The following is a 13,962-nucleotide window of genomic DNA, read 5'->3' on the forward strand; positions in this document are numbered from 1 at the left end:
GTCGACCTCAAACATAACAATAGTTTTCGTGTCGCCTTTCGTTGTTTAAATCATTTCTCGCAAGAACAATACAAGTCTATTTAATTGAGTAAATTTCTGACTTCTTTATGCATGAGACATAGGAAGTCAACATAACTCTGGCTTGCTGCTGTAAGTCCTTTGTCTTCAACAAGATAATGTTTGAACCACGGTTCCAGTTTATCGCGTTGTCTGACGATAGAAACCTGCAAATAAATCGTTATTAGTAACTAAACTATAAGTAATTTAATTATTTATACTCTATACAATGTTTCACAGAATTACTCCATACTCAAGCTTAATTTCCTGCTATACGTTGTAAACAAAATTTAAAAGGTAAAAATAATGTTAACCTTCATGTATCTATGTCGTTCCTCCTGGATTTGAGCGATAATTCCTCTTATTCGTCGTGACAAAGCTGTATCCAACTCAGGCAATGCCGTCTATAAGAAATTAAAACGTTTTACAACACCCTTTAACCTGACAATAAAATGTTAAGTTAATTAATAAGTAGTAGTTTAGTAAATAACTAGAATATAAAGAATATAGAGCAGTATGCTGAAAAATATGTTTCATAGCACTGTGTTACGACCTAATGTCTATATGTCCAATGTTTAGACAACTTTAGAATGTGTGTTCATACGCCAGCAGTCAAGCAGGGTTGTGAGTGAGAGTGACACGAAACACCAGACTTGGAAAAATAATGAAGAGAAGAAAGCAAAAGCAAAGATGATGCATGAAGTTCTTTTACACTGATACTATATTAAAGCAGACGAAACATACCATCTCAATATCAACATGACCAATGGTAGAAACACCAAACACTTGTTGAAGCCAGTCGGGATTTACATGTAGTCCGATCCACAAAAACAAGACTATGCTGTTTTCTAAATAACGACAAATTTATACGCACAAATTTAGCTTTTGAAAGAGTCTACACTAAGAAGTGGACTAGAGTCATAGAGAAACAACATAAACACAGCAAAAATAGCTTATGTATGATTTAACAGTTCCATACTGCATTTTGCAGAACTCACCAAGTAAATACACGCCATTTTCTTTGATTTGCAAACTCACCAAGTAAATACACGCCATTCTTCTGTTTGATTCTCATGCAGTAGCGTAGTCAGCCTGTCGATTTGTCCCGCTATGCTAATATTTTGGTGTTCACTGAGTGTTAAAACAATAAATTTCTAAAGACATGAATAATTATAATAACTCGAAATTACATAGCAGGACAAAATCGTCGGGCTGGCTACGGCACTGTTCTCATGTACATAATTGTTTTGAAATGTCCAATCCTAATGGTACAGCAGTAGTATTGCAGTTTGCAAACATTTCAGATTTAGAGCAATATTTGTATTTCTTTCTGAGGGCATAGCATTCTAATTTGTTTGAAATTGTGCCTGTTCAGTTTACAGAACTTCTTTTTTAAATTGCACCTCAACCAAAACTGGGAATTTTATCCAGAGTGTAAGGCCCCGAAAAATAGAAATTACAAAAAAGCTAAACATTCAAAGGAAAATGATCATGAAAAATATGAGGGAGTATACAAGCAAACAACAGTGTAATGAAACTGATTTGGCTTGACAATATAGACTTAATAGTGCAAATGTAAAAGCCTTGGTAGACATAGTTCCCCAAGACATTTGTCTTTCTACTGTGTCGACAGTCCCCATTATCACATTAGAAATGTTCTAGTTTTGTTTTTGTGTACCCTTTTATAGATGTTATTGACATGTAACATTAAATAACTATTTATGGCACATGTTACTGTGCTGCTGAAATTGACATTTAAATTTGATAGTGCATTTGACATTTTGTACGATTATGTTGACATTTCCTGTTCTTCTTTTAATATAAATTTATCTTACTTTTTTTTGAAAAGCATTGCAAATCTTCTTCATATAAATAATATACCAGTTGAGAAAACATAATGTAAACCCCTCCCCCCACCAATAAGTCAATCACAAACACTTATGTATGGCACTGTATTGCATACATAGTGTTTGTTACTATTAATGCCTTATTAATAAAAGTTATTATCAGTATTAATTGCTTGTTACTATTAAGATGTAAATATTTCAGACTTCATCAAATAAGTGTAAATAGTAAGTTTTGAAGTGCTGTAAGTTTATCTGTTTAGACTTAATCACTGATATCACTTGTAGATAAAGTTTTTTTTCAAGCTAATATTAGTTGTTTTCCCAAGGCAGCAATCTCCTTGCGATAGTAACTCCTAGTTATAATTATTATTTAGACTCCGCAACTCACGAGACTGCTGCCTCACGCACAGGATGGAGACCAGCAGGCTATAATATTGACGAGTACCCGTTTGCGTGCTGTGCCCAGGGTAAGATCTCGCGGTCAAAAACAAGCATTTTCACATAATGATAAGTATATATAGTTCAGTGGTAACTGATGATCACGTGAAACACATGTGACATATTAATCTAACACAGATTTCATGTTCTAAGGTGGAAAAGGCGCTGTTTTGAGGCCGGTTCCGATAAGAGAAAACGGCATCCAAGGGGGCAAACTGGCACAATTTTCAAGAAATGATATCAAAGATGGCGATTCTTACAAGATCAAACTTACTTAGAGCCAGCTCTTCATATCGTGTGGTCTAAAGCTACTGATGTTGTAGACGTTTCTTTTGTGCTGTCACAAAATAAATATTGTCAGAAACGTAATACGACATTTCTTTAACAAACGTCTTATTTGCGTGCGCGAGACAGAGACAAGCGTTTGTTCCTGGGTGGATTCAGCACTAGAGCACTAATTTGCATGACACAAGAAAACTGCTAAAAATATAAACCACTTTGTTTTGTAATGCAAGTTTGTGCATTAGTGCCTGGATCCACCCCTGGTCTGTCCTCTTTTTCCCGCTGATGTTTTGAGTATTTTTGTTGCCTATTTTTCCTGTTGACAGTCACGTGGTGAGTCAATGGTTGAGCATACATTTGTCAAGTCATCCAGACCTTTTTAGGACATGCATTTTACCAAACCCTGGGTTTTATGTAGTTTTAGCGAGACAACAAATAATGTCAATATCTCCACTTCCTTGATTTCCGGCTCTGGGGCGGTTCTTCTGAGTAAAGGAAAACTGCTTCGCTGGGCATTTGAAAGGTACGTTTCGAGTAGGCCAAAACACGGTTAACTTCTTGTTGAGTCAGTAGCTTGGATTTATAACCACGTCGTTTTCGTAGGAGTGAAAACAAAAGGAAGTCCTAAAGTTGAAAAGTAAGTTAGGTGAAGGCTGAGTTTAGTTGGTTGTTAAACTAGATGATATACACTGTAGCAAATAGTCAATTATATGACTTCCGCCTCGCTATATAATGTGCTTTCAGTTATGGTTTAATACAGTATGGTAAATGCGAGTTATTTGATTTTGTAGAAGTCTGAAAGTTTAAAAATGAAGTCCATCCTATTATTCATTGCTTTGGTTGCTTTCATTCCGACTTTAATGGCGAAGTCTGATGGTGGGTACTGACTACTGTGTTTTGTTTCATTTTACTGTACGCATGGATACCTTTTGTATTCCTGTGTGCATGAGTATTCTCTTGCATTTATCTTATCACCGAGTTGAAGTACTGAGCAGATGTGTACGAGATTTTGAGGGCAGACTTGGGCACACATAATGAAAATTTCAGTTTTGATATTTGTTTATAGACTCGATGAACGGGATGAAACACAACAACTTTCACAACAACTTTAAGTTATTTCTTAGAGCATTAACACCGTGTCCCCGTATCACCTTTCCCTGTTCTCGTATCCCAGACGTCTGCAAAAATATGCGAAACGCCATTTCCAAGGGAAAACCTACAACGTTAAACCGCATCACAGATCCGAAGAAAATAGCACAGAACAGAAGAAGATCCGGTTGTCCAAAATTGCCAAAAGTATCGGGAAAAAATTGTGACGAATATCCGTTTGCATCGAGCAGGCAAGGTTAGTAACAGTTTATTACCCAGCTATACTAGCGGGCATTTAAAACCGTATCAAAGTCGAATTATCGTCCATGTTATGACCTGTCTTTGAGAAGAACTGCCTAAATGCTAACGTCGAGATTCTGATGCTATGAATCTATATATTTTGTACAAATCAATTGTCTCAAAATACGACGTATAACTTAAGTCGCCATTCAAGTTCCATATATTTAAATAAAATCTTTATTTTCAAAGGTGGAGCGGGTGCTGTGATCATGAATGTTCCTAAAAGAGAAAACAGCATTCAGGGTGGATTACTGAGAGGTTTTTATGTGAAGCAGAAGATCGGGAATGGTGACTGTTACAAAGTTGCACTAGGTCCATAAATGACGGCTGATTTTGTCGTCAATTCTTTGCACTGATGTTTCTCAAAATAACTAATAATTATACATGTAATTCTTGCCACAAAGTAACGTAATTAATCAATCTTTTCAATAATTTTCCGCTAAACAATTCTTTCTATAAATGACACAAATATAGCTAAATACGATACGTACTCATGTGACCACTGACTTTTGTCTCAAAATCGGCTTAAATTAAAACTAACCTAATCGCTTGCGAATTACGCATTAGGGGTGTTACCCAAACCCCCACACGATCCCCGCGATCCTCACACCTCTGGTAATTACGCCCCTGGTGATGAATGCCGTGGGGTTGAGTTTTTGAATAACTTCAAGAGATTTTAAGGGCCGAAATTTCTCTCAAAGCCTGGGTTTACTGACGCGAACTATTACAGGCATATACACGAATACACACTCTAATACTTTTCTTCATGCAGAAACTGCTTCTTTCTGCAATAAATACGCAACATTTTTAACTGTGGACTCACCACATGACAGGTCATTCTGTTTTGCGATTTTATTGTATGTTTTTATTAATGAAAATAATGTGATAAAATACACAGCAATAGCCTAACTGAGTATGATTATTTTTTCAGACTTACAGACGTCAGAAGATTAGCTTTTAAACACTCGCATCAACGTTTTAATTCAGGATGAAAGTTTTTTTGCCATTTCTTATTTGTGCTCTTCTCGCCGCATTCACAACAACCATTCGTGGAAGAGGTTCGTATCCAACCCACTTTTTAAACCGTCTATTTTATTTTAACCCATCAACTTACTGTATTTTATACCATAAAGCTGTATAATGTCGTAAATTATGACTCGAGACGAACCGAAAACAAATCTCGAAAAAAAGGCCTTGAAAAGAAAAACAAAGCGAAAGGTGCTATCAAAAATGTGTTTTTATAATTATTTAGACTCCGCATCTCACGAGATTAGTAACAAGGAATCATCATTTGAGAAACGTGCTGCATAGACCAATTGCGAAACTTAGTAACCGCGCCTTCGCATAACATGGAAGCGAGGTATTATGCAAAAAACAATATTTGTATTTTTTGCCGTACAAACGTCCGGTTTTTAAACTGTATCGAAGTACACTTCCGCACGTCTGGGATAACATGTACTTCGCTATTCATACCAAGGGAAAACCTTCAACTTTGACTCGCATTACAGACGATAGGCTAATCGAAAAAAACAGAATGGAATCTCGATGTACTATTGTGTATCAATTGGCACCAGCAGGCTATAATATTGATGAGTACCCGTTTGCATCCAGTGCCCAGGGTAAGATCTCGCGGTCAAAAACAAGTAAAAATATTTCAGAGTAGCATTTTCACACTTTTTACATAGTGATAAGTATATATAGTTCAGTGGTAACTGATGAGCACGTGAAACACATGTGACATATTAATCTAACACAGATTTCATATTCTAAGGTGGAGAAGGCGCTGTTTTGAGGCCGGTTCCGATAAGAGAAAACAGCATCCAAGGGGGCAAACTGGCACAATTCTACAAGAAATATAATATCAAAGATGGCAATTCTTACGAATTCTTACGAATTAATAGTCAGTTGCTAGCTTCAGCTCTTCATATCGTGTGGTCTAAAGCTACTGATGTTGTAGACGTTTCTTTTGTGCTGTCACAAAATAAATATTGTCAGAAACGTAATACGACATTTCTTTAACAAACGTCTTATTTGCGTGCGCGCGACAGAGACCAGCGTTTGTTCCAGGGGATCCAGCACTAGTGCACTAATTTGCATGACACAAGAAAACAGCTAAAGATAACCACTTTGTTTTGTAATGCAAATTTGTGCATTAGTGCTGGATCCATCCCTGGTTTGTTCTCTTTTTCCCCCTGATTTTTTGGGTATTTTTGTTGCCTTTTTTTCCTGTTGACAGTCGTGTGGTGAGTCAATGGTTGACCATACATTTGTCAAGTCATCCAGATCTTATTAGGACATGCATTTTACCAAACCCTGGGTTTTAGCGAGACAACAAATAATGTCAATATCTCCACTTCCTTGATTTCCGGCTCTGGGGCGGTTCTTCTGAGTATTGACATTTGAAAGGTACGTTTCGAGTAGGCCAAAACACGGTTAACTTCTTGTTGAGTCAGTATCTTGGATCTATAAACACGTCGTTTTCGTAGGAGTGAAAACAAAAGGAAGTCTTGAAGTTGAAAAGTAAGATATCTGAAGGCTGAGTTTAGTGGGTTGACAAACTAGATGATATAGACTGTAGCAAATAGTCAATCATATGACTTCCGCTTCGCTATATAATGTGCTTTCAGTTATGGTTTAATACACTAAATACAGTATGGTAAATGCGAGTTATTTGATTTTGTAGAAGTCTGAAAGTTTAAAAATGAAGTCCATCCTATTATTGATCGGTTTTGTTGCTTTCATTTCGACTTTAATGGCGAAGTCTGATGGTGGGTATTGACTACTGTGTTTTGTTTCATTTTACTGTATGCATGGATACCTTTGGTATCCTATGTGCATGAGTATTCTCTTGCAGTGAAACATTAGGGAAATTACTCCAACTTTATCTTTATATTCACCGCACTTAACTACTGAGCAGATGTGTGCGAGATTTTGAGGGCAGACTCGGGCACACATGATGAAAATTTCAGTTTTGATATTTGTTTATAGACTCGCTGAACGGGATGAAACGCAACAACTTTAAGTTATTTCTTAGAGCATTTGCACCGTGTCCCACTATCACCTTTCCCTGTTCTCGTATCCCAGACGTCTGCAAAAATATGCGAAACGCCATTTTTTCAAAGGGAAAACCTACAACGTTAAACCGCATCACAGATCCGAAGAAAATAGCACAGAACAGAAGAAACTCCGGTTGTCCAAAATTGCCAAAAGTACCGGGAAAAAATTGTGACGAATATCCGTTTGCATCGAGCAGGCAAGGTTAGTAACAGTTTATTACCCAGCTATACTAGCGGGCATTTAGAACCGTATCCAAGTCGAGTTGTCGTCCATGTTATGACCTGTCTTTGAGAAGAACTGCCTAAATGCTAACGTCGAGATTCTGATGCTATGATTATGAATCTATATATTTTGTACAAATCAATCATAAATTGTCTCAAAATACGACGTATAACTTAAGTCGTGATTCAAGTTCCATATATTTAAATACGAATCTTTATTTTCAAAGGTGGAGCGGGTGCTGAGATCATGAATGTTCCTTCAAGAGAAAACAGTATTCAGGGTGGATTACTGGCTGGTTTTTATCGTGCGCAGAAGATCGGGGATGGTGACTGTTACAAAGTTGCACTAGGTCCATAAATGACGGCTGATTTTGTCGTCAGTTCTTTGCACTGATGTTTCTCAACTAATAATTATACATGTAATTCTTGCCGCCAAAGCAACGTAATTAATCAATCTTTTCAACGATTTTCCGCTAAACAATTCTTTCTTATAAATGACACAAATATAGCTAAATACCATACGTATTCATGTGACCACTGACGTTTGTCTCAAAATCGACTTAAATTAAAACTAACCTAATCGCTTGCGAATTACGCATTAGGGGTGTCACCCAAACCCCGATACGATCCCCGCGATCCTCACACCTCTGGTAATTTCGCCCCGAATAACTTCAAGTGATTTTAAGGGCCGAAATTTCTCTCAAAGCCAGGGTTCACTGACGCGAACTACTACATATATACACGAATATCGCCTGTTAATAACTAGTGTAGAAAATATACTTAAAATACTCACGGAAATGTTATATTTTTGTGAGAAAACGCAGAAGCCAACGCGGTTAACAATTTAAAAGTAACCATTTCATGGTTTAGAAGACATTTTGTCAACCATACAAGATTATGGCAAGATAATGGACAATAAAAAACCCACAAAAAAGTGTTTAAAGTGCCATTGAAAACAATGAAGTCGTTAAAATGTGAAATTAGTACAATTAACACCGTGTGATAATTCTCTAATTAGTTTAATAAGGTATGAGACATGACACATGAAAGCAGGTGTGGAGAACTGATGCATTGAACATGCAATTATATATCGGGGGGGGGGCAATTATCCTGTGACACCGGGCTTTGTGACCGGGCGGAGTTTGACGCAGTGACGCTGCGGTATTTTAATAACAAGCAAGTTCGTACTCGTAGGCAAGACTGGCAAGTAAAAGACTTGACGCTGAAGCAATCGACAAATTATGGCTGATGACTGTTTTCATGTTACCTCTAGAGGTAAACAGTGTGCTTTTAATAGTTTATTAGGACTTTTAACAGCCCACAAAAGCCTTTGCGCCAATGGCAAATTGGCAATCAATGGTCGCTAACGACATTAAACACTTTTTTATTAATACAAGGCGACAAAATGTATATAAAAGCGATGAATAATCACAGAAATCACTTGACAATTTGCCACCAGGTGCCGTGTATTTATCCGCGAAAGACCTGCCAAAACTTGTTAGTGTATCATGTTTTGAGAATGAGCTTTATTTCGACATCTGAGCGAAATGAACCACCCATCGTGGTGAGTGATAGTGACCTGTTGTGGTAAATGACAATTATGAGTCGTCCATTGTGGCTGACTCAATGGTCACAACAAATGATGGGGAAGTAATTTGTGTAATTGAAAACTGCAAGGGCTTGTTATCATTCATGAGGACATTCCCTCTTATAAACTTCACATAGCAATTGCAAATACATTGGTTAAATATAAATATGTTCTTTGATAAAGCATAATATGGAGTGTTTCTATCTGTTTGATTCTCATGCACATAATTGTTTTGGAATGTCCAAGCCTAATGGTACAGCAATAGTATTGCAGAACTTTTGCAAACTTAACATTTCAGATTTAGAGCAATATTTGTATTTCTTTCTGAGGCATAGCATTGCAATTTGTTTGAAATTGTGCCTGTTCAGTTTACAGAACTTCTTTTTTAAAATTGCACCTCAACTAAAACTGGGAATTTTATCAGAGTGTAAGGCCCCGAAAAAATAGGAATTACAAAAAAGCTAAACATTCAAAGGAAAATGATCATGAAAAATATGAGGGAGTATACAAGCAAACAACAGTGTAATGAAACTGATTTGGCTTGACAATATAGACTTAATAGTGCAAATGTAAAAGCCTTGGTAGACATAGTTCCCCAAGACATTTGTCTTTCTACTGTGTCAACAGTCCCCATTATCACATTAGAAATGTTCTGTTTTGTTTTTGTGTACCCTTTTATAGATGTTATTGACATGTAACATTAAATAACTATTTATGGCACATGTTACTGTGCTGCTGAAATTGACATTTAAATTTGATAGTGCATTTGACATTTTGTACGATTATGTTGACATTTCCTGTTCTTTCTTTAATATAAATTGATCTTACTTTTATTTTAAAAGCATTGCAAATCTTCTTCATATAAATAATATACCAGTTGAGAAAACATAATGTAAACCCCTCCCCCCACCAATAAGTCAATCACAAACACTTATGTATGGCACTGTATTGCATACATAGTGTTTGTTACTATTAATGCCTTATTAATAAAAAGTTATTATCAGTATTAATTGCTTGTTACTATTAAGATGTAAATATTTCAGACTTCATCAAATAAGTGTAAGTAGTAAGTTTTGAAGTGCTGTAAGTTTATCTGTTTAGACTTAATCACTGATATCACTTGTAGATAAAGTTTTTTTTCAAGCTAATATATAGTTGTTTTCCCAAGGCAGCAATCTCCTTGCGATAGTAACTCCTAGTTATAATTATTATTTAGACTCCGCAACTCACGAGACTGCTGCCTCACGCCCAGTTTTAGAAATGTCTCGCAGTAAAATTCCGAACGTCTGGGATAACATGACTACGCTATTAATACATGGGAAAACCTTCAACCTTGAACCGCATTACAGACAAGGCCCTAATCCGTAAAAACAGAGTGGAAGCTGGATGTGCCGCGTATGGATCGAGACCAGCAGGCTATAATATTGACGAGTACCCGTTTGCGTGCTGTGCCCAGGGTAAGATATCGCGGTCAAAAACAAGCATTTTCACATAATGATAAGTATATATAGTTCAGTGGTAACTGATGATCACGTGAAACACATGTGACATATTAATCTAACACAGATTTCATGTTCTAAGGTGGAAAAGGTGCTGTTTTGAGGCCGGTTCCGATAAAAGAAAACAACAGGCAAGGGGGCAAACTGGCACAATTTTTCAAGAAATATGATATCAAAGATGGCGATTCTTTCAAGATCAAACTTATTAGAGCCAGGTCTTCATATCGTGTGGTCTAAAGCTACTGATGTTGTAGACGTTTCTTTTGTGCTGTCACAAAATAAATATTGTCAGAAACGTAATACGACATTTCTTTAACAAACGTCTTATTTGCGTGCGCGAGACAGAGACAAACGTTTGTTCCTGGGTGGATCCAGCACTAGTGCACTAATTTGCATGACACAAGAAAACTGCTAAAAATATAAACCACTTTGTTTTGTAATGCAAATTTGTGCCTTAGTGCTGGATCCAGCCCTGGTTTGTTCTCTTTTTTCCGCTGATGTTTTGGGTATTTTTGTTGCCTATTTTTACTGTTGACAGTGTGTGGTGAGTCAATGGTTGACCATACATTTGTCAAGTCATCCAGACCTTATTATAGGACTTCCATTTACCAAACCCTGGGTTTTAGCGAGACAACAAATAATGTCAATATCTCCACTTTCTTGATTTCCGGCTCTGGGGCGGAAATAAATAAAGGAAATAATTTATTTATTTATTTATTTATAAATAAATAAATAAATAAAGGAAAACTGCTTCGCTGGACATTTGAAAGGTACGTTTTGAGTAGGCTAAAACACGGTTAACTTCTTGTTGAGTCAGTATCTTGGATCTATAACCACGTCGTTTTCGTTGGAGTGAAAACAAAAGGAAGTCTTGAAGTTGAAAAGTAAGATATCTGAAGGCTGAGTTTAGTGGGTTGACAAACTAGATGATATAGGCTGTAGGGTAGCAAATAGTCAATTATATGACTTCCGCCTCCTATATAATTTGCTTTCAGTTATGGTTTAATACAGTATGGTAAATGCGAGTTATTTGATTTTGTAGAATCTGAAAGTTTTGTTGCTTTCATTCCGACTTTAATGGCGCAGTCTGATGGTGTGTATTGACTACTGTGCAATTTTTGTTTCATTTTACTGTACGCATGGATGCCTTTAGTATTCCTGTGTGCACGAGTATTCTCTTACAGTGAAACATGAACGAAATTACTCCAACTTTATCTTTATATTCACTGCGCTTAAGTACTGAGCAGATGTGTACGAAATTTTGGGGGCAGACTCGGGCACACATGATGAAAAGTTTAGTTTTGATATTCGTTTATAGACTCGCTGAACGGGATGAACACAACAACTTTCACAACAACTTTAAGTTATTTCTTATTTCTTAAAGAATGTCCCACCATCACATTTCCATGTTCTCGTATCCCAAACGTCTGCAACAATATGCGAAACGCCATTTCAAAGGGAAAACCTACAATGTTAAACCGCGTCACAGACCCTAAGATTATAGCACAGAACAGAAGAAACTCCGGTTGTCCAAAATTGCCAAAAGTACCGGGAAAAAATTGTGACGAATATCCGTTTGCATCGAGCAGACAAGGTTTGTTACAGTTTATTACCCAGCTATACTAGCGGGCATTTAGAACCGTATCAAAGTCGAGTTATCATCCATGTAGCAGTAGTTATGACCCGTCTGTGAGAAGAACTGCCTGAATGCTAACGTCGAGATTCTGATGCAATGAATGTATATATTTTGTACAAATCAATCATAAATTGTCTCAAAATACGACATATAACTTAAGTCGTGATTCAAGTTCCATATATTTAAATACGAATCTTTATTTTCAAAGGTGGAAAGGGTGCTGAGATCATGAATGTTCCTTCAAGAGAAAACAGTATTCAAGGTGGATTACTGGCTGGTTTTTATCGTGCGCAGAAGATCGGGGATGGTGACTGTTACAAGGTTGCACTAGGTCCATAAATGACGGCTGATTTTGTCGTCAGTTCTTTGCACTGATGTTTCTCAAAATAACTAATAATTATACATGTAGTTCTTGCCACAAAGTAACGTAATTAATCAATCTTTTCCATATTTTTCCGCCAAACATAATACTTTCTTATAAATGTCACAAATATAGTTAAATACGATACGTATTCATGTGACCACTGACTTTTGTCTCAAAATCGACTTAAATTAAAACTAACCTAATCGCTTGCGAATTACGCATTAGGGGTGTTACCCAAACCCCCACACGATCCCCGCGATCCTCACACCTCTGGTAATTTCGTCCCGAATAACTTCAAGTGATTTTGAGGGCCGAAATTTCTCTCAAAGCCAGGGTTTACTGATGCGAACTACTACATATATACACGAATATCGCCTGTTAATAACTAGTGTAGAAAATATACTTAAAATACTCACTGAAATGTTATATTTTTGTGAGAAAACACAGAAACATCAACGTTCAACAGTTTAAAAAAGTAATGATTTCATGGTTTAGAAGACATTTTGTCAACTCAGCAATATTCAAATCGAAGATTGTGGCAAGATAATGGACCGATTAAAAAACCCGCAAAAAAGGTGTTTAAAGTGTGAACGAAGTTGTTAAAGTATGAAATTAGTATAATTGAACACCCTGCGATAATTCTTCATACGTAGTAAGACACATGACACATGAAAGCAGGTCTAGAGAACTGATGTGTTGAACACGCAATTATATATATCTATCTTTCTCATCCTTCGTATTTATTATATTCATTCGCGTGAAAAGATTTTATGCGAACTTAAAGGCGAAGTTATTCATTATCCAAAGCCAAGGTACAAGCGTTTATTGATGATTTAATGTATCAACTTGTATAGTTGCAGTGTTTTAGTGTACGTTTTGACATTATAGGCTGGCTTTAAAAAAGCCGCGGTTGGCTTTACCCAGGTTAAGAATCTAGAAACGAAATTTTCCAGTACTGTTGCACTTCACGCAGGAACCTCTTCTAGTTGAAAAGCTGGGACGTAGGAAGCATCCAGAGATTGCGCGGGGGGGGGGCACCAGCTTTCAGGGACACTTTTGGTTCATAAAAAGGTGTATAGGCCGGGCGGTTTGATTGCCAAAGCGACAAGGATACCACTCAGTGTGGTTTATATTTATGCTCTACAAAACGATTTGGGACGCGACTGTTGAGAAGAGAATTTTTTTTCAATGTTTTTGATTCCATTTTTGTTATGTGACTATATGTTTTTCTTTTTGTTAAACTTCAGAAAGATGCAAATCAGACGGTTCATTGGTCTTGTTTTCATCCTGTCTTTTTCCTCCGCGGAATTTGAAAAGGAGAGAAGTATAATGACGACCCTTCGCAACAACTTTCGCAACGCATATCCAGCCGGGCAACAGTTTGGTGTTCTTTATCTTCACAAGGAAGCGTCGCCACAGACCCAGTTGTCAGTTACGATGTTCAGAACCTGTGTACATTCGTGGATAAATCGGGTACGCAGAAAAACATCATAAGAAGTACCGCAGCATCTTGGTCTACAAATATCTTTAATCCAGCTAATGGTGTCATGAGGTTTAATCCCCCAATAGGGCCAACTATGACTC

The 13,962-nt window shown here is 36.9% G+C and overlaps 2 protein-coding genes and 1 long non-coding RNA gene across 7 annotated transcripts; 2 read left to right on the forward strand and 1 right to left on the reverse strand.

Moving 5' to 3' along the window:
• Window positions 1-7: 7 nt before the first annotated feature.
• Window positions 8-1,114, reverse strand: LOC114544689. Of its 2 annotated transcripts, none has more exons than XR_003690510.1 (4): window positions 1,096-1,114; window positions 802-905; window positions 372-461; window positions 8-224 (listed from the first exon to the last, which is right to left on the reverse strand). It is a non-coding gene; the product is annotated as an uncharacterized LOC114544689 (long non-coding RNA). The 2 variants fall into 2 exon arrangements; XR_003690509.1 differs by lacking the exon at window positions 1,096-1,114 and adding an exon at window positions 1,056-1,084.
• Window positions 1,115-2,607: 1,493 nt separating this feature from the next.
• LOC114544690 (sporulation-specific extracellular nuclease-like) lies at window positions 2,608-7,769 on the forward strand. 4 transcript variants are annotated; one of them, XM_028563258.1, is made up of 4 exons: window positions 2,608-3,261; window positions 3,416-3,500; window positions 3,691-3,969; window positions 4,203-4,415. In XM_028563258.1, the coding sequence occupies exons 2-4, from the start codon at window positions 3,434-3,436 to the stop codon at window positions 4,331-4,333; spliced, it is 477 nt and encodes a 158-aa protein (XP_028419059.1). In that variant the 5' UTR covers window positions 2,608-3,261; window positions 3,416-3,433; the 3' UTR covers window positions 4,334-4,415. The 4 variants fall into 4 exon arrangements, with proteins under 4 accessions (XP_028419059.1, XP_028419062.1, XP_028419061.1 ...); XM_028563260.1 differs by lacking the exons at window positions 2,608-3,261; window positions 3,416-3,500; window positions 3,691-3,969; window positions 4,203-4,415 and adding exons at window positions 6,357-6,419; window positions 6,697-6,781; window positions 7,002-7,271; window positions 7,519-7,769; XM_028563259.1 differs by lacking the exons at window positions 2,608-3,261; window positions 3,416-3,500; window positions 3,691-3,969; window positions 4,203-4,415 and adding exons at window positions 6,426-6,533; window positions 6,697-6,781; window positions 7,002-7,271; window positions 7,519-7,769.
• A 3,157-nt stretch (window positions 7,770-10,926) lies between these two features.
• LOC114544688 (sporulation-specific extracellular nuclease-like) lies at window positions 10,927-12,545 on the forward strand. Its single transcript, XM_028563257.1, has 3 exons — window positions 10,927-11,471; window positions 11,763-11,972; window positions 12,223-12,545. Exons 1-3 carry the CDS (start codon window positions 11,456-11,458, stop codon window positions 12,351-12,353), a joined length of 357 nt encoding a protein of 118 aa, XP_028419058.1. The 5' UTR covers window positions 10,927-11,455; the 3' UTR covers window positions 12,354-12,545.
• The last annotated feature ends 1,417 nt before the right edge of the window (window positions 12,546-13,962 follow it).

Source organism: Dendronephthya gigantea, unplaced genomic scaffold (genome assembly GCF_004324835.1).
Source record: "Dendronephthya gigantea isolate DGI-Jeju-01 unplaced genomic scaffold, DenGig_1.0 000905F, whole genome shotgun sequence".
Lineage (NCBI taxonomy): Eukaryota > Metazoa > Cnidaria > Anthozoa > Malacalcyonacea > Nephtheidae > Dendronephthya > Dendronephthya gigantea.